The sequence below is a fragment of the Alternaria conjuncta genome (genome assembly GCF_024043145.1).
Source record: "Alternaria conjuncta strain BMP 0040 chromosome Unknown scaffold_8, whole genome shotgun sequence".
Taxonomy (NCBI): Eukaryota; Fungi; Ascomycota; class Dothideomycetes; order Pleosporales; family Pleosporaceae; genus Alternaria; species Alternaria conjuncta.
The window spans coordinates 425,866-450,906 of record NW_026250097.1 but is presented as its reverse complement, the minus strand read 5'-3'; the positions used below and the strand labels follow the sequence as shown (position 1 = coordinate 450,906).

The 25,041-nt window shown below is 53.8% G+C and overlaps 11 protein-coding genes across 11 annotated transcripts; 5 read left to right on the top strand and 6 right to left on the bottom strand.

Annotated features, from left to right (window-relative positions):
- Nucleotides 1-169: 169 nt before the first annotated feature.
- Nucleotides 170-1,980, top strand: J4E85_005946 (uncharacterized protein; the record flags this gene model as incomplete). Its single annotated transcript, XM_051470187.1, has 2 exons — nucleotides 170-755; nucleotides 821-1,980. The coding sequence occupies 2 exons, from the start codon at nucleotides 170-172 to the stop codon at nucleotides 1,978-1,980; spliced, it is 1,746 nt and encodes a 581-aa protein (XP_051325675.1).
- Nucleotides 1,981-2,332: 352 nt separating this feature from the next.
- J4E85_005945 (uncharacterized protein) lies at nucleotides 2,333-3,663 on the bottom strand (the record flags this gene model as incomplete). The annotated part of the gene is made up of 2 exons (XM_051470186.1): nucleotides 2,333-2,778; nucleotides 2,826-3,663. The coding sequence occupies 2 exons, from the start codon at nucleotides 3,661-3,663 to the stop codon at nucleotides 2,333-2,335; spliced, it is 1,284 nt and encodes a 427-aa protein (XP_051325674.1).
- Nucleotides 3,664-3,872: 209 nt separating this feature from the next.
- J4E85_005944 (uncharacterized protein) lies at nucleotides 3,873-5,939 on the top strand (the record flags this gene model as incomplete). The annotated part of the gene is made up of 2 exons (XM_051470185.1): nucleotides 3,873-4,469; nucleotides 4,575-5,939. 2 exons carry the CDS (start codon nucleotides 3,873-3,875, stop codon nucleotides 5,937-5,939), a joined length of 1,962 nt encoding a protein of 653 aa, XP_051325673.1.
- Nucleotides 5,940-6,134: 195 nt separating this feature from the next.
- Nucleotides 6,135-6,695, bottom strand: J4E85_005943 (uncharacterized protein; the record flags this gene model as incomplete). Its single annotated transcript, XM_051470184.1, has 5 exons — nucleotides 6,135-6,157; nucleotides 6,206-6,247; nucleotides 6,317-6,395; nucleotides 6,483-6,615; nucleotides 6,673-6,695. 5 exons carry the CDS (start codon nucleotides 6,693-6,695, stop codon nucleotides 6,135-6,137), a joined length of 300 nt encoding a protein of 99 aa, XP_051325672.1.
- A 300-nt stretch (nucleotides 6,696-6,995) lies between these two features.
- Nucleotides 6,996-8,547, top strand: KGD2 (2-oxoglutarate dehydrogenase complex E2 component; the record flags this gene model as incomplete). The annotated part of the gene is made up of 4 exons (XM_051470183.1): nucleotides 6,996-7,144; nucleotides 7,197-7,327; nucleotides 7,377-7,807; nucleotides 7,858-8,547. The coding sequence occupies 4 exons, from the start codon at nucleotides 6,996-6,998 to the stop codon at nucleotides 8,545-8,547; spliced, it is 1,401 nt and encodes a 466-aa protein (XP_051325671.1).
- Nucleotides 8,548-10,234: 1,687 nt separating this feature from the next.
- Nucleotides 10,235-10,859, bottom strand: HTA1 (histone H2A; the record flags this gene model as incomplete). The annotated part of the gene is made up of 3 exons (XM_051470182.1): nucleotides 10,235-10,290; nucleotides 10,344-10,636; nucleotides 10,804-10,859. The coding sequence occupies 3 exons, from the start codon at nucleotides 10,857-10,859 to the stop codon at nucleotides 10,235-10,237; spliced, it is 405 nt and encodes a 134-aa protein (XP_051325670.1).
- A 488-nt stretch (nucleotides 10,860-11,347) lies between these two features.
- Nucleotides 11,348-11,918, top strand: HTB1 (histone H2B; the record flags this gene model as incomplete). The annotated part of the gene is made up of 3 exons (XM_051470181.1): nucleotides 11,348-11,513; nucleotides 11,613-11,772; nucleotides 11,828-11,918. The coding sequence occupies 3 exons, from the start codon at nucleotides 11,348-11,350 to the stop codon at nucleotides 11,916-11,918; spliced, it is 417 nt and encodes a 138-aa protein (XP_051325669.1).
- A 732-nt stretch (nucleotides 11,919-12,650) lies between these two features.
- Nucleotides 12,651-14,090, bottom strand: ATG4 (Cysteine protease atg4; the record flags this gene model as incomplete). The annotated part of the gene is made up of 2 exons (XM_051470180.1): nucleotides 12,651-13,116; nucleotides 13,174-14,090. The coding sequence occupies 2 exons, from the start codon at nucleotides 14,088-14,090 to the stop codon at nucleotides 12,651-12,653; spliced, it is 1,383 nt and encodes a 460-aa protein (XP_051325668.1).
- Nucleotides 14,091-14,713: 623 nt separating this feature from the next.
- On the top strand, nucleotides 14,714-17,179 carry J4E85_005938 (uncharacterized protein; the record flags this gene model as incomplete). The annotated part of the gene is made up of 2 exons (XM_051470179.1): nucleotides 14,714-14,828; nucleotides 14,889-17,179. 2 exons carry the CDS (start codon nucleotides 14,714-14,716, stop codon nucleotides 17,177-17,179), a joined length of 2,406 nt encoding a protein of 801 aa, XP_051325667.1.
- A 1,440-nt stretch (nucleotides 17,180-18,619) lies between these two features.
- J4E85_005937 (uncharacterized protein) lies at nucleotides 18,620-20,368 on the bottom strand (the record flags this gene model as incomplete). Its single annotated transcript, XM_051470178.1, has 8 exons — nucleotides 18,620-18,973; nucleotides 19,021-19,286; nucleotides 19,338-19,680; nucleotides 19,728-19,787; nucleotides 19,835-19,904; nucleotides 19,954-19,996; nucleotides 20,072-20,148; nucleotides 20,208-20,368. 8 exons carry the CDS (start codon nucleotides 20,366-20,368, stop codon nucleotides 18,620-18,622), a joined length of 1,374 nt encoding a protein of 457 aa, XP_051325666.1.
- A 682-nt stretch (nucleotides 20,369-21,050) lies between these two features.
- J4E85_005936 (uncharacterized protein) lies at nucleotides 21,051-24,450 on the bottom strand (the record flags this gene model as incomplete). The annotated part of the gene is made up of 5 exons (XM_051470177.1): nucleotides 21,051-22,770; nucleotides 22,821-23,134; nucleotides 23,182-23,413; nucleotides 23,467-24,326; nucleotides 24,403-24,450. The coding sequence occupies 5 exons, from the start codon at nucleotides 24,448-24,450 to the stop codon at nucleotides 21,051-21,053; spliced, it is 3,174 nt and encodes a 1,057-aa protein (XP_051325665.1).
- Nucleotides 24,451-25,041: the final 591 nt, after the last annotated feature.

Below are 25,041 nucleotides of genomic sequence, written 5' to 3'. Positions count from 1 at the left end.
TTGACGGTCGAGGGTCGACGCTCGCCATGATTCATTACATTATGCTTTCGTTGCAATTTTCATCTCGTCTCACGCGCTCATAAGTCTGCAATGCTCTGCTGAATTACTCTCGTATAAACCCGAAATATCAACTCTTTCTCTTTCATCTCAATTCATCGTCGGTTACATCATGAGATTGGGCTCGACTCTTGTCTCGAGTGCGACCTTTCTGGGCGCCCTTGCTCGGTCGGCAGCAAAGGACAATGCTGCACATGAGATTGTTGTAGAGCTTCCAGACGGCTGGAAGTCTGTCGGTGAAGCCGATGGTTCTCTACCGCTAACGCTGTCAGTCGCTCTAAAGCAGCCTCGCATGTCGGAGCTGGAAGCACATCTTCAGAAATTGAGCGACCCATCACATGCAAAGTATGGGGCACATTTATCTCAGGACGAAATAAGCAACTTTCAGCAGCCAGGTCAAGACGGTCTTGTCGCTGTGCGTTCATGGCTCGATGCCAACGGAGTACAATTCTCAGTTGAAGGGTCGTGGCTACGAATCAACACTACCGTTGACACAGCGAGCCAACTCATCGACGCTGATTTCGGTCGCTACCAATACAACGATGAAAGTCCTGTTCTACGCGCGACAAAGTACAGCCTCCCCAGTGCGGTAGCAGACTACGTTGACTTTGTCTACCCCGTCACCCAATTCATCCGCAAGCCTTCGAAGAAAGCACTGCCATCATTAGAATCACATTCCGAGAAGAGACAGGATTCATGTACGTAACAACTGCGCTACCCTCACCCAACAAACCGGGCAACCCCAACTGACCATTCCTCCTAGCATCGCAAACCTGCCCCGGTGGAGACACAACGCCCGACTGCATCATGTCCATGTACAACATCAACTACCAGATCCCCGACTCCGACTCCCCCGTGACTTTGGGCATCGCCGGCTTCCTGGAAGAATACCCTAACGAGCCCCTTCTACACTCCTTCCTGGAAAACTTCAGTCCCTACCGCAACACCACCGGCTACAACCCTCTCTACAACTTCACCGTCGCCTCGATCCAGGACGGCAACGACACTAAGCTCGGCTTTGGCGGGGAAGCCCAACTCGACATCCAATACAGCATGCCCTTCGTACAGCCCATGAACGTAACCTACTTCTCCACGGGCGGCAGAGGCCCGTATCTCGACGAGAACGGCACCGAAGTGCCCCTCGCCTCCAGCCTCAATGAGCCATGGATCGAGTTCCTGGAAGCACTGCTCGAACGCGATGAACTACCTACTGTGCTCTCGATATCATACACCGACGACGAGGCATGGATTCCACGCGCCTACGCCAAGCGCGCATGCAACCTCTTCATGCAGCTCGGAGCACGGGGTACATCCGTCCTCGTAGCCAGCGGCGACGGCGGCTCCGCCGGCACCGGATCTTCAGAGTGTAAGAACAACAGGTTCCGCCCTACGTTCCCCGTCGACTGTCCGTACGTCACGAGTGTCGGCGCAACGGCTGCCTACTCCCCGCTTAGCGCAGAGTGGTTCAGCGCAGGCGGGTTCAGCGATTACTTTGACCGCCCTGCGTGGCAGGACGCGGACGCGAAGAAGTATATCGCGCAACTAAACGGGTCGCATGATGGATGGTATGCGCCTGGTGGACGTGGTATACCCGATCTCTCGGCTATTGGAACGCGATTCGTGATGGATGAGAGTGGTATCAAGCAGAAAGGGACGAGTGCGAGTACCCCTGTGATTGCGGCTCTGATTGCGCTTGCAAACGATAAGAGGATGCGGGCTGGGAAGCCGGCGCTGGGCTTCTTGAACCCCTTACTTTACTCGGATGAGCTGCGGCATGTGTTTGTGGATGTGACCGAAGGTCAGTCGGGTAGTTGTATTGTTAACCGTACTGCGGAGCCCGGGTGGGAGACGGCTGTGGGATGGGATGCGGCGACTGGGCTGGGCACACTGGATTTTGCTAAGTTTGTTGAGGCTGTTGCCTAGATATCAGACGTAGCAACAATTCCACAAGCCAAATAGTTCGAGACAACGACAGCGACAGTGTTGATTGGGGCATGGACCCGTGCTCTTATTGACTGATTGAGTACTATCCTTCCCATGCCGGACAGTACTGATGCTATGATGAACTCGTGCTAAACGCTAATAACAATCCTCGTTGTGACGGCTTCTCGTCAAACCCCGTCAAATCCAATTCGCTTCATATGTACGCTCAGTAGTATGCAGACCGATTTGTGGAGGTAGCGAAGATATCGATCGCTCTGACCGAGTATGCTTTTTGGTATAAGAACGCTGTGTGAGCAAATGCCGTGCTAATTGAAGCAGTTGTGAGCCTTTCTCAGGCCGCAGCCGCTTCCTTTGCACGCTTCTTCTCTTTCCTTGCTTTCTTTTCCTCTTTCCTCTTGATCTCCTCAGGATCCCGTTGCTTTTTGGTCTTCTTCGCCGGCACTTCAGGTGCATCAACACCATTGACATCAGCGTGTTTCCTCTTCGGCTTTTTGGAGGGTAAATTAAGTCCGTTCGGCATCGCAAGCCCAGCAATCGCCTGTGGTACTTCAGTCTCGTCGTCGGAATCACCGATAGTCCCAGCGTCGTTACCACTGAAGCCGGTGGGAAGGAAGCGCATCTTCAGTCCTGTGACTTGTGGTCGTGGTGCACGAATGGTCGATCGCGTTATGGAGGCGGCCGCTTCTGAGCCCGTGTTTTGGTCTGCTTGCTTTGTGGTAAGGTGGGGAAGTCGTACAACCGATCGTAGGCGTAAAGTCTGAGATATCTGCGTAGGGGCTAGGCAGGTCAGTATAGTCGGTAGAGGCAGTAGTTGATGAACGAACCTGGTTTCATGCCATTGTTCCGTGGTAATAGAACCTCCCGGGTGCCCTCATCACTCTCCGTCTGAGTGAAACCGTAGTCTGTACCCTTGTAGCTCAGTACGGCATCCCCTTTCATAGCTTTATCCATGGCGAGCTCGCTCAAGTCCTTCAGCGAGACACCTGCGGGAGCAGTGATGTGCCATATCTGCTTTCCTTCTAGATTATCGAACAAGCCTGTCGACTTGGAGATAGTCCTGTCGTTGACTGGGACTGGAGCAAATCCTTTGGGGGGTGCGTAAGCCTGGGTCGGTCGGAAATCAACGGCATGCGATTGTGGTTGCACTGGCGGTACCGGCTGTGTTTGGGTCGACTTGCGGGTCGGTTGCGGGGCGTTGCCTGTGTCCGAGTCGTCGCTAGAGCTGTCTCCGCTGCTGGTGTCGTCGCTGTCGCTCGAAGCTTTCTTGCTCTGCGTGTTACCTGGGAGCTTCGTCTGTATGTCCCTAGTCGGCGCGTCGTCGCCGCTTATCTCTGAGCTTGACAATTCTTCGGCGTCCTCCTGTGTCGCGATTTGCTTGGGCGCAGGCTTCTTGGGCGTAACCTTCGACTTCGAGGCTGATTTGGGGGCAGGTACGTCTTTCTTGCTAGGCTTGGACTTCGCTTTGGGTACGCCGTTCACGTGAATGCCAATGGTGGCTTTCGGCTTCTCGGGCTTCTTGGACTGCGCGGCGGTCTCACTGGGAGAATCATCGTCGCTGTCGACAAATTCCTGGCTTAATTGCGCTTTCGACGGCGTGTTCTGAGGTTTTGACTTGGGCTTGGAGCCCGGGAGCGGCACCTTGGTTTTCTGTATGGCACTCATGGTGTGGGTGGAGCCATGCTCTTTGCGACCAGAAAGTCGAGGTTCGTAAGGAACTTTTTTGCGCCGCGAACTGTCGCGCTCGGGCACTGGGCGGAGAAGAGCCGCATCGCGACTAGTCCCGATTAGGACTTGGCGCGCCAAAAATCATTGGTTTGATCTTTGAAATGATGGGCGCATGCAGAACACCAATGTCAACATCCAAAGTCAATATGTCAGGGAAACGGAAGAGAGGGGAAGATACGGCTGCTGTTGGTACTCCCAGCGGAAAGCCACTCACTGCGATTGCGGCTGCTCGACTAAAGGCGGAAGCTGCCGCCCAAGTTGTGAATACACCTCAAGTTGCGCTGGAGCAGATTCCTGTGCCAACGAGCCCGTTGCTTGATGCTGCAAAATCCGAGCACGAAGGTTCAGATGAAGAAGAGACCCATGCGCTCGTACATCGGAATGTCAAGCTCTGCAACTGGCGCAACGAACCCCAAAACATCCTCTCAGATACCGACACCGAACTTACCATCAACCTGAACAAACACGCGACTATAACACTGATAGGCACTTTTGATTTGACAGTCCTACGAGGCGCCGTCAACATCAATGGTGCCAACATTGGAACAGTCAGTCGTGATGGGCAGAAAAACCAGGTTCATCGAACGTGCGTGCCGGCCACCCACCCCATGTCTAAGATTCGCGGACTAGATGGTACGAATCACATCAGGTTCAAGACTTGCAAGATTTCTGCCCCGCTCGCAAACGTCAGTCCACTCTTTGACGGTATCTGGAGCGATTCAACCGATCGTTCGTTCCGAGTTGTAAGTGCCACATCCTTATACACCTATCAAGCATTGATCGCGACGGTGCATGCGTGAGAAAGGTTGAGATCTCGACACATAACGGCCATCTAACTTCTCTGTTAGGTAACCAACTCAGACGCGGATACACTTTCTCGGCCATTACGTCCTGAAGTGACACCCGAAGACTGGCTCCGCGCAATCGAGGACTGTGCTAGCAACCCATCTATCACCGTAGTGACTGGATCACCTAGCTCAGGCAAATCAACATTCGCTCGGCGGCTCGTAAATCGCTCCCTTACAGGTCTAGGCAAGACCGCTCCCTCTGTACCAGCTGTATGCTGGATGGATCTCGACCCGCAAAAACAAGAGCATGTCCCCGCAGGTCAAGTCTCTCTTGCCATAGTGAGAGATCTGAGCCTGGGCCCAAGTTTCACACACCCCTCTGTTGTACCAGGACCAAAAGAAGCGATGAGGAATGAGCTTATCCGCGCACATCCAATTCCGGCGAATTTCGCCAACTACGCAGACTACTATCAGTCTTGCATTGAGGATCTCTTCCTGGCATACAGAAACCTTTCCTCGCGAGATTCCTCTCTCCCGCTAGTCGTCGACATACCCGACTTCCTCTACTCTTCACATTTCGACCTCCTAACAAAGCTACTGGCGAGAATTAAACCACACAATGTCATACATCTCGGGGATACGCGGGCCATCGACACCGAAACAGCGGCAAAGCTGCATTTGCTTCAGACATCAACGTCGCAATTTCACGGCACATTCCATGAGATCACCGCGCAACAGGCCCAGACGATACCTGTAAGATCGGATAATGAGTTAAGAGCTATGCAGATGCAATCCTACTTCCATCTCAAATCGAGCAGTACCAGCTCAGGCCAGGCCCAAGTACTCAGCTGGACGCCAGAGACGCTTTCAAGTCTAGTACCATGGGAATTCTGCTACGAAGAAACGCCCGAGCGAGCACAGGATCTAGTGGCTTTCGCAATGTACTCTGAGCCAGTCGAGCCGTCTTCAATGCTACATGCACTGAACGGATCTATCGTGCACATTATCCAATCCACATCTGCTGCAGTCCCAGGCTCGCTTCCACGGACCCAGAAATTTGGTATCCCATATCTCCCCGAGTCTGCGCGCACGGGGATGGTAGAGCCGTTGGATCCTCGAACGACAAGACTGGTCTGCACGGCGATGATTCGGGGCTTCAATCCGGAGAAGAAGATTGTAGAAGTGCTGGTACCAAAGACGCACGAGTCGCTGCTATACAACTTGTCACCCGAGAGGACTATCTTCGTAGGCGGATGCTGCGACGTGCCGGAATGGGCCTACTTGGAGGACGCATATGCGCAGGAAGAAGCGAGGAAAGCGACGACAGGTGTTGGTAATCTACCCGTTTGGGTCGAGAAGGATGACCTTGTAGATGGTATGGGATACCTCAGCACTGTACGGAGGGTGAGGAAGTTCCAGACGTGACCCCACGTTGGAGACATTGTTCATTAGCGCCCCAAGACGAAATACAGTCACGGGGTTGGTGCTTCGAGACCTTCACAGCAGCCTCTCAATGAACGGAGAAAATGGAGGTTTTGGCTTCTTGTTGCGAACTACTGTTGAGTCGCACTATAGCTGTAATATGTACACGTGATACCATGCTTGTTCCAATGTCCCCGACTACAAAATCATCTTCGGTGGAGCTGTGTGCCGTCAGCAGATGAAGTGAAAATGTTTGATGGTAAACTCACGATCGATGATTGGGCAAGGCAGGTTGCGCTCGTACTTTGATCCTACAACACCCGTCAGTACATTCATATCCGCGGCCGCTGCGGAAATGTATCCGGGCATTAGCAACGAACCTCCGGGAGCCGTAGGTGGGCGGTAAGGGTCTGGGTGCTTCCACTTCTCGAGCAGGTTTTCCGTCTCCTTGATCAGTTCCTATGCGACTCATCAGCAGAGTCCTCTGTGCAGCCGTAATATATGTGGAGTTCGATGTAATCGCGGTGGTGGAACAGGGAGACGCACCCTCATCTGTCGCGGCTCGGTAACATTGCGCTTGGCCTCGAAGAGTTCGCGGATGTACAGGGCCTGTCCGCGCCAGAGGTATCGGTGGACGCTCCAGTCGAGGGCGAGCTTGAGGGACCGCCTGTAGAGGCGTCTGCGGCTGGGTTAGTTTCTGCGCGTAAAGGGCGGCGTCTGCGGGGGGTTGGCGTACAGGACGTGTATCTTAGAGCTCATGACGGCGATGGCCCTTCCAGTGGGAGTTGTTGCGGAAGGGAGAAACGTGGGTCGTGGCCGCAATGCCTCGGTGTTGTCGCAGATGGCTTGGTGAGGGCTGCGTGAGGTTGCGGGCTTGGCATTTGTGCCTGTGACGGAGGGTGGCTTCCGAGACGTCAGAAGTGTGGTGCCGTGTCTGCTTCAGTACCATACAACTGCCGCAAGGGGACTCATACACAAACCTTCGTTCGCTCGAAGTCGCCCATCGCTCTCACTCGCATCTTAATTTCCTTTTTCCCACTCTTCGCCTGGCCGCCCATCATGTCCAGCCAGCAGTGTCTCCGCCGTCTACCAGCGGCTATGCGCTCTGTGCGAGCTTTGCGCGCAAGCCCACGAGCCATCCCAGCCGCGCGCAGCTATTCCGCCATCTCCAAGGCGAACTCCTCTGGTCTCCTCGCCCAAGCTTCAAGGTACTGCCAATGTCTGCATCTAATAAAAATGCCCAACACTAACTGTTTATAGACGGCCTGGACAGCTCTCTTCACAACGCCTATGGACCCTCGAGCAGACAAGAAGCTATGCCGACACCATCGTCAAGGTGCCCGAGATGGCTGAGTCGATCACAGAGGGAACCCTGAAGCAGTGGTCAAAACGTGCGTTCACCATGTCCAATTGGTTATGCCAGTAGCTAACAATATGCAGAGGTTGGCGACTACGTTGAGCAGGATGAAGAAATCGCGACTATCGAGACCGACAAGATCGACGTCGCCGTCAATGCGCCCGAGGCTGGTACTATCAAGGAATTCCTCGTCAACGAGGAGGACACCGTCACCGTCGGACAGGACATCGTAAAGCTTGAGGCTGGTGGTGCCCCCGCTGGCGGAAAGAAGGAGGAGGCCAGTGAGCAGCCCAAGGAGCCTGCGTCCAAGGATCAGGAGACTTCGTCGCAACCCGAGGGCCAGCAAGAGCAGTCTCAGCCAGAAGCGCCAAAGGAGGAGTCGAAACCCGAGCCTCCCAAGCAGGAAGAGAAGCCCCAGCCACCCAAGCAAGAATCCAAGCCTGCACCTCCCAAGAAGGATTCCAAGCCCGAGGAGACCAAGCCGGCTACACCTGGCAGCCGTGAGGAGCGCCGCGTATGTAACCTCTCTGTGTGCTCAAATATTGTGTACTAACAGCCTTGCAGGTCAAGATGAACCGCATGCGCCTTCGCATCGCCGAGCGCTTGAAGCAGTCGCAAAACACCGCCGCCTCCCTGACCACCTTCAACGAGGTCGACATGTCCTCTATCATGGAGTTCCGCAAGCTCTACAAGGACGAGATTCTCAAGAACAAGGGCGTCAAGCTCGGTTTCATGTCCGCCTTCTCGCGCGCCTGCATCCTCGCCGCACGCGACGTACCCGCTGTCAACGCCTCCATTGAGGGCCCTGACGGCGGCGACACCATCGTCTACCGCGACTACGTCGACATCTCCGTTGCCGTCGCTACCGAGAAGGGTCTCGTCACCCCGGTCGTCCGAAACGCTGAGAGCTTGGACATGGTCGGCATCGAGAAGGCCATTGCCGACCTTGGCAAGAAGGCGCGCGACAACAAGCTCACCATTGAGGACATGGCTGGCGGTACCTTCACCATCTCCAACGGCGGTGTCTTTGGCAGTCTGATGGGTACTCCCATCATCAACCTCCCCCAGACCGCCGTTCTCGGTCTGCACGCCATCAAGGAGAAGCCGGTCGCTATCAACGGAAAGGTCGAGATCAGGCCGATGATGTACCTTGCGCTCACATACGACCACCGACTGCTCGACGGAAGGGAAGCTGTCACTTTCCTCGTCAAGGTCAAGGAGTACATTGAGGACCCCAGGAAGATGCTCTTGTAAGCGTTGATGCTGTAATCGTGTCTTTGTGTATATGTAGGATGGGAGGTTTTTGCGCGAAAGCGCGGGAACCAGTAGCGGGGCAGAGAAAGGTGTGGTTGAATGGATCAACGAGATATTTTTGCATGCATTGAATCATTTGTATTGCATACATGTGTTTGATTAGGCTTCAGCTGTGTGCATGAGTGATTTGGTGCAGGTTGGGCGTTGCTTGAGTGATATCGTGTGTGGATGTATTCCCGTGTCAATGTCGCGTCTTTGCGCAGGCTAGACGGTACTTGACGCGTCGACGTCCATGTCTTTATGACGAATATAATATATAGAATCGTCTGTATAGCCTCTGGTAGTATTTCTGAAAATAGTTGCATGTACAAAAACGCGCGTAGACGCGTCTAGCATGTGGGAGCGCGGTGGTCGCGTCTGTGGTTCGCACACCGTGGAGGCTGTTATATGAAGTGTACACCACCACGCTGGAAATCGAACCGGTTCTTAGTTTAGTGATGAAATATAGTGCCCCTGTAGTCGATACATTCAATTTGGAAACATTTGAGTATGGTGGTGGAACGTGATAATTTTTTGAACAAGTTGCTGTTCGTATTTAAATTGCAAAAATTGAGCACCAACTCTTCGACATATCTCGAACAAACAGCATACAAGGAAAAGAAATAATTCGGGCTACCTGCACAAATCGTCTATGCTATTAGCTGCGCATGATTTATCACATATATTCCATTGCATAAGATACGTAGCATGCCGTTCATGTTCGGCACGCCGTCAACAATGCAGATGCGTACATGACCCTAGAAAGATATCCACCAACACACAACATGCGACAAGAACTCGTTAGACCTAAAGAATTAAGCATAGCAGATGATACAGATGAAAGGAGGGTTAAGTCGAAGAAGGAGAATATATCAAGTCAAGTTATCTGAGACTGCACCTGTAGACATACGCATATATGGTGTACACTAAGAACACTGCAGTCACCTACGCGTAGTACGCAATGTGTGCACCATAATCTTCCAAAGACACAGTTCAACTACCCAGAAGTGCTAATTAACTGTTATCCAAGCGCAGTGTAGTCCACGGTAGGTAGTACATCGTACCCCGGGTTACGTCACACAGCTCCGTCGACTACCATATGGGATCCGCCCAACGCAGCAAACATCACCATCTCTTCCATGCACATAGATGCCATCTATTGCCCAATTCGCTTGTTCTCGTCGCTGAATCTCCAAGATCCAAATTGTGCCGGTTCGAACGCGAAATGCTTGTTAAGACAGCATGGTCGAGACTGCGCGATGGTGGAATACGGGCGACGCAACGTTATCGCACGTGTAGGGGAAGTGGAGTCTGCGCGTTACTCAGATGAACAAGCGCGACAAGTGGCGGTGTAGCTAGCTGGTGGATAAGGTTACACGGCGCGCATGGCAAAGTCCAAATAGCGCGTATGCAAAGCTGGACGTTAGCAAGATGGAATTCACGGCAGAAGATGGTAGATGAAGTGATATGCTCTCGATTCAGCTCATGAGCTCGCGGTCGTCAATACAACCAGCTAATATACAGCTCTGGTATAAATCCCGTAAAAAGCCGAGAACCCAAACCCAGACCGACTCCCATTATCATTGCAGATGAAAAAGACCCATGAAGTAACCACGCCGTGAAGAAGAAACTCAAATGCAGGACGCGTTTAGAGCTCCTGCGAAGGACCCTTGCCAGGCTTGGCTGTCTTCTTGGGCAGAAGGTCTGAAAGTATGTTAGCAGCTGATGCGATGCGAGTGGACTGTGGAGCAACGTACTCTGGTGAATGTTGGGGAGGACACCACCCTGGGCGATGGTGACGTGTCCGAGAAGCTTGTTCAGCTCCTCGTCGTTCCTGATGGCGAGCTGGAGATGGCGGGGAATGATACGGGTCTTCTTGTTGTCGCGGGCAGCGTTACCGGCCAACTCGAGGATCTCAGCAGCGAGGTACTCAAGGACGGCAGCGAGGTAGACGGGGGCACCGGCACCGACACGCTGGGCGTAGTTGCCCTTGCGGAGAAGACGGTGGACACGACCGACGGGGAAAGCGAGACCGGCCTTGGATGAGCGGCTAAGGAAGAGTTAGCAATGATGCAATGTTGGAGATGGAGTGCGCAATGCAATGCGAAAAGACGCGTCAATCAAGCAAAAGACGCGTCAAAAGGATGCAAAGTGATGCTAAAGAATGCGCAAGGCAAACTGGAGCTCAAGGCGCGATGCGGGAGATGGAGTACTCACGATTGGGCGCTGGACTTGGAGCCGCTGGCCTTGCCTCCGGACTTGCCTCCAGTCATTTTGAGAGAGTTGGTTTGGGGGTTGGTTTGGAAGTGGGAGAGGTTGGAGAGTTGAGTAGATTGAGCGGGATGAGCTGGTTGTGGGCGTGGAGTGTCGAGACGATGGATTGCTTGCTGCTGTCGGGGGGCGGGGCGGTCTTATAAGGACGGCGCTGGACTGTTGTGAGTGCGCGAGATCAACCTGCCCACGCTAGCGCGCGAAAAGGCAGCGACGCCGCCTAGCGCCTGCCGCCAGACTGCGCAAGATCAATGGCGGGCCTCGCTTAGCCACCAAACCGGCAAGAGCTGCTGCACGGGCCTCCCAGCCGCTGCTGGATCACAACATGAGAGCGCGCTCCCCATAAGTAGCGCACTCCCCGCCGTCGACGACCTTTCCCTTCATCCATCGCAAACTCCCACCACGACGCTCGACCAACTCCATCTCACTCCAAGCTTCTGCTTTTAACCCAAACCCACCTTTTTTACCACCACCTCTCAAATCCACCAAAATGCCCCCCAAGGCCCAGAAGACTCCCACCACCGGCGGCAAGGCCCCGGCTGGCAAGGCTCCCGCTGAGAAGAAGGAGGCTGGCAAGAAGACCGCCGCGCCCTCCGGTGACAAGAAGAAGCGCACCAAGACCAGGAAGGAGACCTACTCCTCCTACATCTACAAGGGTGAGTTTGCACTTTGCGCGTCCTGAGCGCGCCATCCAGCCTCTGAGGCCTTGCGCTTCATCGGCATCCATTGAGCAGAATTTGCTGACGCGTCTTTAGTCCTCAAGCAGGTCCACCCCGACACCGGTATCTCCAACCGTGCCATGAGCATCCTCAACTCTTTCGTCAACGACATCTTCGAGCGCGTCGCCACCGAGGCCAGCAAGCTCGCTGCCTACAACAAGAAGTCCACCATCTCATCGCGCGAGATCCAGACATCGTACGTTTTCCGCGCTTCTTCCGCATCCAGTCTCACATACTGACTTCATTCACAGAGTCCGTCTGATCCTGCCTGGTGAGCTTGCCAAGCACGCCGTCTCTGAGGGTACCAAGGCTGTCACCAAGTACTCTTCCTCCACCAAATAGAGTGCTTTCTTTTCGCCGGATGTTTTCTTTGGGTCTTTCTTGTCTATTTGACAAGTGGTTATGGGGTGCGGTGTTCACGGGTCCTTTGCTAATGTGATCATGGGTCGGTTTGTCTGTCATCGAATCATCTAGTCGTATTCGACTACGAGGTCCATCAGGGTCTGTACATTATACCACAGCAGACGGGAACGAATCAATTATTTCGAACTTCACAAATGACTTCATTTCCTTTGACCCCCACTTTCTGCACATCGTATCCTCTTCTTTGACTCACAGATTCCCGTTCCACACAGAGCGCATTCGTCATTCAGCCATGCCGCGTAGATCCGGAAGCGCGCCTTTCTAGAGACGATACGCGATATCGACGCGTGGCTGGGGGTCACGCGCCGTGATCTACGAACACGCGCCGAACGCGTCTTTCATGATATCTTGACGAAACCGGAGGAACCGCGCGTTTGACGAATTCGGTCTAGATGACGTAGGCGCCCAGCGACAGGAACGAGTGAAATCCAGAACTGAAGCGACAAGCACGAGTTTCCACATGGCAAGCGTCGGCACCTTAGCAAACATTACCAAGATTTATGGATTTATGGATTGCGCACCAAAACGCGTCATTCACGGATATACACGTACCAAACCCTCGAATCCCATGACTCCAGACATGCATGTACCCGTATTGATATCATTGCGAAACCCAACAGAAAACGCCATAGCAATCGAGACGGCAGTTGCCTATTGCAAGCCATCTTCGTCCCAACTCTCGACCTCGTCAATAGCACCCTCTCTTTCTTGTCCCCGCGGCGCCGGCTCTTTGTCCTGCACGTGCACCACACTCTTGCCTTGCACGCTGCGAACACCTTCTTTCCAGTTATCGTAGTCCTCTTGTGACGTTATGAGGAAGGCGAGAAGCATGGAGGGGTCCATCTCGCGAATCTGGAGACGGCGGATGCGGCGCGTATGGCAAGAGGCGAGTTCTTCTGCGGAGTAAGATGATGAATTTGATGAAGGGACGATGGTTGTGGATGACGAGGTGGACGTTGCTGAAGCTTCTAGTGTGGAAGGAGCGGCTGTTTCCTGGTCTTCAGTGGATGACGAAGGAGAGCGGTAGGGTAAGAGTGGGCGCGTGCTGTGGGGATCAAGGTAGAAGAAGTTATTCGCCTGCGTAGCTACGAAGTAATGTGATGCTGAAGGGCGGCCCCTGCGAACAGTTAGTATAACTCGTCTCGAAGTATGACAGACACTTGTTGCGCCTCACCCTGCAATGCCAATGCTCTGCTTCATCTGCAGGCTCGCCTTCAGCGCCTCCCAGTACACTGGAGTGATCTTGTCGATGCCCAACCTTGTGCCGACGAGGATTAGCGTAGGTCGCCATTCTCCGTCGTCGTCCACGGCGATTTGCTTCAGCTTATCTTCATACACGTCGGCGCCGTCACCGGATACGTATACTCTCAGTCCAGCTTCCTTGTACTTGTGCACTAGATCCTGTATGCACCGTGCTGCGGCTGAGGGACCGAACCACTCGCCAGGGTACTTTCCACATACAGCAGCGCCGTGCTCGACGAAGCGGTGGATAGAGAAGGGCGCTTTCGGATCGTCGGCAAAGAGCGAGAGTATTTCATGGTGCTCAGGCACATCAGGCTTCTCTTGGTATCTCCAGTCCCGTCCAAGACGTAGCATCTGCAGCGCGTTGGCGAGTATGCACTGCCCGCTCCTGATCATGCAGCCAAAGCCCGTATCCGACGTGAACCCAGGCGAGGCGAGATTCTGCATGCGCACGCGGAAACTCATAGCGCTCGTTGCCTTTGGGTCCTGACTCTTCTGGATCGGTGCAAAGCCAGACCGATAGGTCATCCAGATGCGCGACTCGAAGTCGTCGAGGAAGGCAGAGGGCCAGTTGCCGTATTGTGCTGGATCCTCGCCATTTGGAGCTTCCTTGCGTTCGGACTCTTCGATGCTGGTTCTTATCCAGCTTTCGTCTTCGTTGCGTTCGGACAAGGGCGTGGGTGCAGGCGTCCCGGCAGCTGGGGAATCAGTGGGCGTAGGCTTGGACGGCGGCGGCCGGGGGTCGTAACGCCCGCCTAGCAGCCATATGGGGTCGTTGGAGTCGTTGGTCGGCGGAGGGTCGTAGAAAGTGCGAACGATGTTGCGGCTGACGCGCTCGAAGTCATGCATGATGGCTGCAACAGAAGGTGTTGTGGCCAGGGCGACGATGGATGCGGAGGTGATGCGGAGGTGCCGAGATGAGGTTGCCTAGAGCTGACTGCACGCGTTCGTACTTGCCACAACTATTTGCACATACCCACGATGCCAGACGGTGGATTGATGTAAAGGAGCAACACGATGTGGAGCTTCGTAGGTTGGTGCGGCCAGCTGCAGAGGGTCAGATGCGGCTCTACGAACCCAGGTTCCGCGGGGGAGGGGCCTGCGGTGCTATCACCTGGCTGTGTCACTGCGTGGCAATCACGTTCCTGGGATGCGTTGGCCGGAGTATGCGCAACCCATGTATACATCACCGCGATTCAAGCGCAATCTATTCATTCACTCTACCATGACTTCCATGCTCAGAAGCTGCTGGTGCACTGTCCACGCATCTCCAGAGCTGACCGGGGAGCGATAACCAGCGGCTCCATCGTCATAAGCTCCGCTAAGCTAACCCTGCGCATCATTACTAGCCCCGCGCCACTCGCGACCCTTGGAGACATCGAAGAGCGCATCATCTCCAAACCCTCCCCAACACCGTTCTTTTCTCATTTCCTTCGTTTCCACCGCAAAAAGCTTGTCGCACCGCTGTCGCTATGTCGAAGGGCAAAAAGGGCAAGAGCAAGGCCAAAGGCGGCTCGGCCAAGGGCACACCGCAGCGCGCGCAGTCCAAACGCCACTCATACCAATCATGGCCAGTACATGAGGAGAGTACGTTTGCGCTCTTTCCCCAATCGCCACGTTGAGATTGGGCTGTATTGACCGTCACAGCCGCGATCGCCTCCAAGTTCTCCCTCAAAGACGAGGCCAAATGGATGTCAAGTCACCGCACCGCTGCGTTTGAAGCTGGCAAGAAATTGCGACACATGCCCATCGAGTTCATAAGCGCCGGCCACCTCGAAGGCACGCTGAAGAAACTCACGCCCGACGCAGAGACGGCCCACGTCTCATCTGAATCCAGCGCTGAGTCCGTTACACCATCCTCGCCCTCGTCCACGCCCGACAACACGTCAGCAATGGCACACATGGCCATTCGCAGTCCCTCGCCCGCGCCTTCTGAGGCTTCATCTTCGAGTGCCGACGAAGTGCTATTCAGAGGCCGTGGAAATCAGCCACCAGCTGCGCCTGCCGCCACCTCGTCCTCTCAACAGGCACCCAAAGCCACCTCTACTGCGAAGCCGCCACCCACATCATCCGCACACGCGATCGCGCGACCATCACAGCCGACTCCTTCAACAGAGACCCCATCTGTTCAGACACCCGAGCTCACCGCTGCCTCTACTACCGACAATACATCCGTGGCAACGACAGCCAAGCTTCCAGTATCGGTTGAGCTCAGCATTCGAGGCAACGCTACATCTCAGCTGGAGGTAGAGGTGGACTCGGATGCCGATGACGTTGATCAAACCCAATTTTCAAAGCGAAGAGGAGGCAGACCCGCATGGGAAGGCACAACTACAGAGTGGCAACACCGGAGCAAACCAAATGTCGGATGGTTGCCTGGCAATGCCCGCCCTGACATGGACGCCTATCTGCGCGGCGAGGTGAACCCTCGCGACGCCGCGATAGATGACTACATGCAGAACATGGAGGAGTTTGGTCTTACCGAAGATATGATGGCTTCGTCTGGCTTCGCACGTCGTGAGATGGATCTGGATGCGGGCAGTCATAATGATTGGGAGTCAGCATCTGGAAGCGAAGACGGTGGCAATGAAGATGCAGGCGATGGCACTGAGGAGTGGGACTCAGATATGCTGCAGGATTTCGACGACATGGACACGGCATCAGACGTCGCGGACAAAGTCGTTCGGATTCTATCAAAACGCATGCGCAAGAGTGGCCTCCAGTATCTCTGCGTATACGAAGACTCGATAATAGACGAAGCTCGCTGGATCTCACCTACACACCTCAAATCTGGCGACGAGAAGCTGCTGATCAGAGCTTTTGAGGCAGAAGCTCACGAGCGTGAGCAGCAAATGCTCTCCAGCAGCGACTCCGAGGACGACTCCGAGGATGAGGACGATGAAGATGAAGAAGATGAAGACTGGGATGATGAGACCATCGCAAAGGTCTTGCAGAAGCAAGAAGAGCTTGGTCTAGGTGGCGACGAAGTGATGCTCTATGGTGGCGATGAATATTTTGGTGGATCGGGCCCATCTAAGAACTACTCATATGGCGGTAACGGCAGGTCCAACAAAAAGGGAAAGGGACGTGGCCGGGGCAAAAGAGAGCCTACTTTCCCCTCCGCTTCTGCTATGGCTGCGGCCCTCGATATGGATCCATATGGCGGCTTTGACATCATGGACACTGAGCGCCCATCGCTTAAACCCAAAAAGAAGGGTCGACGTGGTCAGCCACCGCCAGAGTTGGATGATTCAGATCTTAACGAGCAGTTGCAAAGCGCGTGGGCGAATGACAGAGCCAAGAAGCGTCTGAAGAAGGCCGAGCGCGAAGAGTTGCGTCAACAAGGCTTGTTAGGTCGCAAGGGCAAGGGCCCCAACCTCAAGGTCAAGTACCAGGGTGGCATCGATATGGAAGACATTGTCGAAGAGCTTCGTGAGTTCTTGCTAGGCGACATGCAGACATTGTCTCTTCCACCCATGGAGGCTTATCGCCGCGCCACCGTCCACCAGGCTGCTTCATTCTTCAATCTGAACTCCCGTTCTCGGGGAAGTGGTATGGACAGGTTCACCATTCTGTCGAAGACCAACCGTACCCGCACCTATACGGACGACGAATTCGATATCGCGATTGCGAAGAAGGGTTTCCAGAAACGCCTTAAAGGTCCTCTTTACTCTGAGGGTGGTGGCGGCGGCCGTCCTGGCAAGTTTTCCACCGTCAAGCACAAGCAAGGTGGTGCGCGCACACGTCCTCAACTGGGCTACAAAGATGGCGAGACTGTTGGTGCGAATGCGCCAGAGCTCGGTCCTGAGAGCAAGGGCCATGCCTTGATGATGAAAATGGGATGGTCCAACGGCGAAGCTCTGGGTGCTGGCGACAACAAGGGCATCCTAAAGCCTATTCCCCACACTGTCAAGACCAATAAGGCTGGTTTGCAGTGATCGCGCTGTTCGTATCACGACATCGCTTAATGACGTTGCTGTTCCCGGACGTTTACGAAGTGGTGTTTTACGACATTCCTGCTCAACCACACTCACATGCGCAGCACTGGTTGCGTTTGATATGGCATGTAGTACCTTGTGTGAATACTTGTTTGTATTAGTACTGGCGAATTCTGTGGCCTACGATGGGTTGCCGAGAACAGCACGGTTACGAAGGGCGATAGCGATGGCATTGCATAGCGTGGCGGAGAAGGCGGCATTGTCCATGTCTTCCATCGTCACCTCCAGATCCACCGCGGCGGCTTTTCATGCAGCTGTCATTTGGAGCTCGCGATACTTTTTTTTCAAGGCCGCTCAAGTATGTCTCTTCGACTCATGATCCTGTCGCGACATCGCTTGGGTAGGCATCAAAAACACATCAAAATCGTACAAAAAAATCCAATAAAATACTAGAACTTATGAGCTGAGCCACGTAATGTGACGAACCCAGTGACTGTTACGTAGGTTGCTTTGGTGATGTATATGGCCGATGTAAGTACTGACAAAAACCTCGGGTTCTTGGTGTTCAATTTCTTCACGATAAAGCATGTCACCAAACCGATCAAAAAATCATAACACAGCACAACGCGTACTTTTTGCCTTTCCATAACGCGTCACAGTCTCTTTTCGACATCATTCCTCGTTGGGACGTGAAAAATCGCAGAAAAAAACGCGCGCACATATGTTTATACGCGTGGTATGCATACGAGGTAACCATCTAGCCAGCTCGATGAACTTGACTACCTTGCAATGGAACCCCATCGATACAATGAAGCTGAAAGGTGGAATAAGCCATTGTCCGATTCTTTCTATGCAGCAAGGTAGAGGCCGATTGTCAACTCGTTTCTTATTAACTCAAGCTAAAACACCATTCTGGAGTCTACATCCAGACCTGACTATCCAAACAACAAGGGTTTAATGCACCTCGGAGACTACATGCACAGCCTCGCACGTGGGTCATACTCCACCTGCCACCTAGTCTCCTACATTCTCCTGAAACTGGTCGCGATAGCTTGCTCAAACTGTTGCGTGGGAATAAAGTAGGCGCATTTGGATAATCGTTCGATGAGTCAAAGTTCCCACTGAAGGGCGTCAACCGACAGAAAGCCTCTAACAAGGCAAGCAGTCTGAGAGATCTATTCGTAAGATAATCGTGACAGAAAAGACACAGACACCATATGTGTAAGTCCCCAAATGTTATGTACGGAACGCCGAACTAGCCATGCTCCCCTTCTTAACCAACAAAACGCGTGCCGAAGTTGTAAATGATGCCAAATGAGGGTGTCATGTTCCCCAAAGTGTCAAGATGTAATGGATATCGTAGTGAAGGTCCTATTGTACTGGTTCGTCCGGGTTCTGCAATCTCTTCCCAAGGTAAGTATGCGAAACGAGCGGATTCGATCAAAACGCGGCGTATTCCTCGTTTGGTGGCAGTTGATAGTTCTCTGCGTGCAGGCCCTTGAGCGCTTCCTCGCCGTCCTTGGTGAGGTCTGGCCTACCGACTGGTGTGACTGCGCCGGTGAAAAATCGTGGCTTCCACTCTTTCTCCGCCGCCTTTCGCTCTGCAGCCTTCTGCCGTTGCTTCTCTTCTATCTCGGTCTTGAGGTTCGTCGCCAGTCCATATTGCTTGCCTACTATGGCATTCGTGACGCCGTCCCAGAACTTAAGGGACTCGTTGGGAAGCTGCTGCTCGAGCGGTGGGACGATCTTGGCTACGGGGTCAAGCGGGTTGAGGTCGATGATGAGGTTCTTCTCCTGCTTGATGTTAGGCTGTGATCCAGACCGCCGCTCAGTGTACTTACAGCAACCTTAGCAAATGGCTTGCTGCCAAGGGTGTAGTAGACCTTGTCCTGCCAGTTGCCCTCTATCCGCGCGAGGACGTCCTTCTCCGCGACATCCTTGATCTTGGTAATCGAATCGTTGTTGGGGTCGTACTTGAAGATGACACCCAAGACCTTGTTTTGTGATCGACCGAGCCAGCCTTCCTCCTGGTATTCTAGGATGACCTTCAGTCCGGTCTTTGGGCAGGTAACGAAGCAGCTGTCCGCGACAGAGACGTTGAGGGAGCCTGTAGAAAAAGTCAGCACCTTTACGGTACTTATATGCTCTCATAGCTTACCTCGCAGAATGCCCCCAAGGTAGGCGGCTGGGTGAGTGAGTTGGTACTCCTCATTGCCTCGGTTCTTCAGGGTGATGAAGATACCCAGGTTGTGCGCTCCAGCCACCACTCGTACACTTGTACCTGTGAACTTGGCGCTCAGTTGATCATAACCGCGCGCACTGATGCCCTTCTCGGGACAGTCGACATAGAAGGCGGAGACGGGAGGGTGGTGGGAGGTTTGCTCGGTGAGGTAGGAGACGGTGACGGTCTTGCCATCGCCTTTGACGCTGTTGGAGGCGCTCGAGGGAGCCGAGTTGGGGGTCTTGAGGGTGGGGTGGGTGTCTTCGATCTTCCAGTTGCACTGCGAGAGTCAGTAACCAGCTCGTGTAATTTCCGACGGAAGCGTACCCTGAAGAACTCGCCCAAAGTAGAGTTGTAGGGCTTGCAAGGCTTGCCCTTGACGTATTTCTGTTCCAGCATTAGCTATGGCTTCCTCACCGGAGCGTGCCTCATACCAGGTCCTTGGTAAACCAGAAGCGCAAGCACCCCAGCATGCGCCCCAGATCATCATCCGAATCTCCGATACTGTGGAGGTCAGTGCCAACTTCTGCAGTGTGAATCGGCTTAAACTAACCTGATGAATGTGTCGGGCCTGTCCAAGTAGTGCCAGTACTCTGCTCTCTGTCAGACGATAGTCCGGCTACAGCGACTTGCGAGGCTAGCCATCGCAGTTCTATATTCATATAACGTACCCAAGTTTGGCCTTGGTTCGAGGAGTTGTGCGGGGAGGGAGAAGCGGACAGCAGCGAGGTCGGAGACGCCAATAAACCTGGAGAAGGACGGAGTTAGCTTTCGCGCGTCTGCTGTGACCGGATGGTGCTACGTTACCTCCTCAAAATGCCCAGGAAGGTCTTGAACTTGGAGCTGTCATCCGGAGCCTTCTCGACGGCAGCGCTTGACGGTGTGGCAGCCCGCGAATTGTCCCGCGAGTTGAGGGCGGACGTGGTTGCAGAGCCCGGTTGGGCCTTCTCTGGCGCAAGGTCCGCCATGGTTGCTGGGATATAGGTTTTACTCAAGAGAGTAATAGCAAGTGGAGATAGAGGCGCGAATCTATATCTAGGTAACGATCGATGATGTCGTCAGGTGTTGAGGCGGTGCGCTTTTCGGGTTCCCTTGGCACGCGCCGGAGCTCTGACGTAGCGCAGCCGATAGCCTTCAACCTGGTCGCAGCGGGGTAGTGGAGAGAGAAGGGGAACAGTAGCAGGTGGAAAACAGCATGCACATGCAAGTTGGGTGGTTATCTCAAGTTGCAGGGGCTGCTATTCTTCTGCTTAGCGTGCCGTTATCGTACCTCTAATCCCAACATGCGTCTGCTGCAAGGTCGAAACGCGCAATAGGGACATGCATAACAGATCGTGCATCGCTTGATTGGGTGCAGTCTCGCCACCCGACTCTCCCCCCTACCAGGTTTCACAACTACAAATAGCCTACTTCACACACGTGGAACCGCATGAGATGTGTAAGAGAACTCATGATCTATTTTGCTGAGACGCAAATTTATCAACTCAAGCGTGATGGTGCAGCCTGACGTTCTCGCTTCCAATAAATGCACACAACGACGCCAAAGCTCCAGTCGTGCAGGCTAATGCGTGATCGATTTGATCGACAGTGCAAATGACCGTCGGCCACCCCTAAACGCCGTCCATCGTACCCTGCGCTATCGTAAAGTCATCAATCATCCCATTCCCGCCATACGCCAATCTCGCAGGCCTTGGGCGTGTCGGTGTAGATTTCCACATCGTACCATTCCTCTACCGGTCCCCCAGAGCCTGACAGCCTATCAAGAACGAGCCATAGTTCGCCTTGCATCCCGAGCTTCGGGTCGATGTTGACGCTCTCGGACCGAACCGTAGCAGTGTCAGAGTACTCTCCTTGCTCACTGGCGATGATGAACTTGCGCTCCGGGCCTCGACCCATCTCAACACTCAACCGGAACGGACTGCGCGCTAGCTTGCCCAAATCGACGGCGCGAGGGCTCGTTGCTTTCGAGAATCTGGCGATGATAGTGTATGACGCCAAGCGCCTAGGCCACAATGGGGCAGCAACTTTGTGTATGCTGGCACCAAAGCACGCCGGAGCGAGCTTCATCGAGAGCAATCCCGCCCCGTCGCGCGGCACTTGCTTCAACAGTACCTCGCTTGTGCTGTCAACTCGGAGTTGGTAGTCACCAGTCAGACCAGCTTCAAACAAGGAGCAAATGATCGTGTAGGAGCCTGGTTGAAGGTCTTTGATCTCTGCGAGAACACATCCACTGCGGTGGTCACCCGAGTCTGCTAGCACATCGCGACTCTGCAATCGATATAACCTCTTTCCGTATCCCAGAGCAAGTTTGACGTGTAGGGGATGCTCATGGTTCGTGCTGGTGAGTAAGATGGCCAGCGAGCTACGCTCGCGGACAGTGAGCGAATACTGAGGATTGTCGAAATATTTTGATGAGTCTGTGCCACCGCCGGCCGTCTGCCTTGTCCATGCACCTTCCTCAGTCTTCTGCGACGGGTACCGCTGCGCCGCCTGTTCCAGTGTGATTGGGAAGTTGGCAAACGCAGACAAGGAGAAAGTGTACAGTGATGGAGGCAAGTCATCTTGATCGATCACCACTGTGTATGTCGAGTTGGCATCCGCGTCACTGCGAAGAAGACATTGCGGTGTAGTAACGTAGTCGCTCGATTCCAGGTATGTGTCCTTCATGTATAGGCGTTCTCCCTGGCCGTTGCAAATGTATATGCTCATGTATCCCTTCGGTGCATCCCCTTGGGTGTTGACTTGAGTGTCGGGACGAATGCTTCCGTCGTTGAACGCATCTGACTCCTCTTTGGTGACTGCTGGTACGTCCCGGAAATGGCGACTAAGAAGAAACCATACAGGTCCAGCACCTTTGGACGTAAAGGCGAATTGTGGATGCTTGACAATGCAACCGCCTGGCGACGATGACTCTATGTTCCACTCGAAATGAATGTCTTGTCGATAGCGGAAAAGACCAGGGTTCCAATTCAGATACAGGCTCTCGAAGTGTTGTATGACCTGCTCCAATCCAATCCAGAATGTCGTCGGATGCGGCCGATCCTGAGTGGGGACACTATCCCTGTGATAACTCTCAAGGCTGTAATTAGAACCACGACTGGAGGTAGACGCAGGCGGATCCATGGCCGTCACAACCGAAGGGCGAGGACCGCGCCAGCCTTTGCCTTCGACCCATGGATTCTTGATAAGCAACAGACGATCATGCTCCGTCTCCCTCATGTCCAGCACGACGTAACTGTGTTGGCCCTCGAGACCAAGTTCACGCTCCTGCCTGGTCGACATCTTGCCAGTACCTGCTGTGACCAGAACATCGCCGTACAGGAAGGCGTTGTGTATGCGCTTCCATATCTGATCTGGAACCGTATCGGCCCTATAAAAGTTAGTATGGTCAGCTATGGGATTAGAGAACAAACAACTTACTCTTGCAAGAAGACCTGTTCTGGTATCCAGCCCGTCAAGGTCCAGAGATCACTGCACGAGTTGCTCCCAGGGAAATCGTAACCGCCGCGAACTTTCAGGTATGCTTTCTCAAGTAGTGCTGGCCATAAGAGGGCTGGATTACGGCGGTCGAAGACATGAAGCAGACGATGTGTCTTTGAGACTGGTAGTCGATCATCGATAACCACCTTTCTCCAACAGCCGTTGAAGTTGAGTCGTACGATGTACTTGCCATTAGATGAGGTTAACGGCTTTCCAAGGTGCTTGTCATATGGATATATCTTGTTCGTGAGCATCTGCCACATTTAGTACCGAGACTGCAGAATTTCTGGGGATGGCAAACCTGATCGTGACCGCGTTCTGAGCGAGCAATACCAGCGCATAAGCTTGTGACCACCGAGCAATCTGAAGCTGCATCCTGTACAAGATCGAGAGGCCTCGTGCTAGACATCAAGGGCCCGATACCAGCCCTACCGTTAGGGAACTGCGAGGGTGGCGGCACAGCTTCTTTGGCACGCAGCCAACCGAGAAAGAACTGCTGTTGGTATGAAGACAGACTCAGATCTCGCGTATCCCTGTCACTGTCAGTATGTCTGAACAACCCCAGTATGACCATCAGGTAACGTACGTGTAGGCTGCCTCGCCCTCGGATACGAATTCATCCGCAGATGGAGTCTTGTCCCAAGGTGGGAACTTGAAGCCATTGACTGTCGAAGCCTTCAACAAAATGATGCTTTCTTTTGTGGGTAGTTTCCTGCTCGAAATCGGCTCTCGTAGCCTGTGTATCTGAGAATGAGGTGCGGTTGAGGGCGTTAGAGCTGCTGTTTGCGACTCGGGTACTCCAGGCTGGGACTCTGCGCTAGAGGGCTGTGGCACGGCAGATGAATTCAACACGGATTCGTGTCCGTTCTTCGGATGGTTGTCACGGTCAATGTTGGCGTTTGAGCTATCTTCGTGTGACGCATCAGTGACTGCACTTGGTACATCGATTGGAAAGGCGTCATCCGAAAGATCAATAAGCGGCATTAAATCTCGGCGCGCATCTTGCTGGAAAGAAGGCACGGCTGAAGAGAGATCTGACTGATGAACGAATGCTGAGAACGAAGAAGCTGATGATTTACCTGAAGCTGCTGGACCGTCGATAGGTCCTGTAGTCGAAGAAAGAGCCCAACGGGACGTGTTTGAACGCGTGGTCGAGTCTTCAAAGGTTGTACCTGGAGTTGCAGTCCCGGCGACCTCTTTGGCCCATTGACCTACTCGCTCATCTCTGGAGCTGGAGGACTGGGGTTTGACTAGAGGTGTCCATGTTTCATCGGCCTTGATGCGATCGGCACGAGTCAACATCTCGCTGCATTGCGCCTTGAGCTCCTTCCTTTCGTCTGGGTTTGACGATAGTTGGATCGCTTCCATGAGGTTCTCGGCCACGCTAATTGCGAGACTGAATGCTTCATCCTTGGTAGCGGCTTTGTCAACCCGCGAGCGATAGTCCTGGCAGCTTGATTAGTTGGAGCTACAACGCGGGACTTGATGTTGCAGCGAGAAGTTAGTTGTCTGTATCACATACGCTTGCGGCCGCCTTGTAAGCCTCAATCTCAGTAGCCCGGTCAGCCATCGTGAATGACTTGAGACAGGACACGGTAAGAGAAATTTGACCAATACTAGCAGCGACGACGAAGCTACTTGCGTTGTGCCATAGCGATGCGACTGACTATGGGTGAGTGGAGTCAAGGCGCACTAAGAAGCTGTGATGGTGCTTTGGTGTTGTGATGTTGTGATCTGGGGCGGAGTCTCTAGCGCGACGCACGTTCCTGCCAAACGGCCGTCGCGACTGCCAGTTCCAGCAGGAACAGCCAGTTCCAGCGCATAAGTGACGAATCTAGACGTCTCCTTCCACGTGTGAGGCATATCCGGCCAGGCACGGCTTGCTCACTTTCACCGAAGTGATCGACAGCGGCTGCGGTGAAGGAAGGTCCAAGGGAGCAGGGTGTGTCGTCATCCGAACCTGAACCTCGGCCTCTAGGACCTCGGGAGAGGTCAGCCATGCATGCGACAGCGCTATCGCGTTGCGGGCACCATGAACGTCCCCTGCCCGCTTTTTCTAACTTCCGATGCTGCTATCTCCAGTCTTCAGATTATTACTGTCATGATGAGATAGTCCGAATTAGTCGCTGATTCCACACCATATCCTCCGCCCGTCACACAC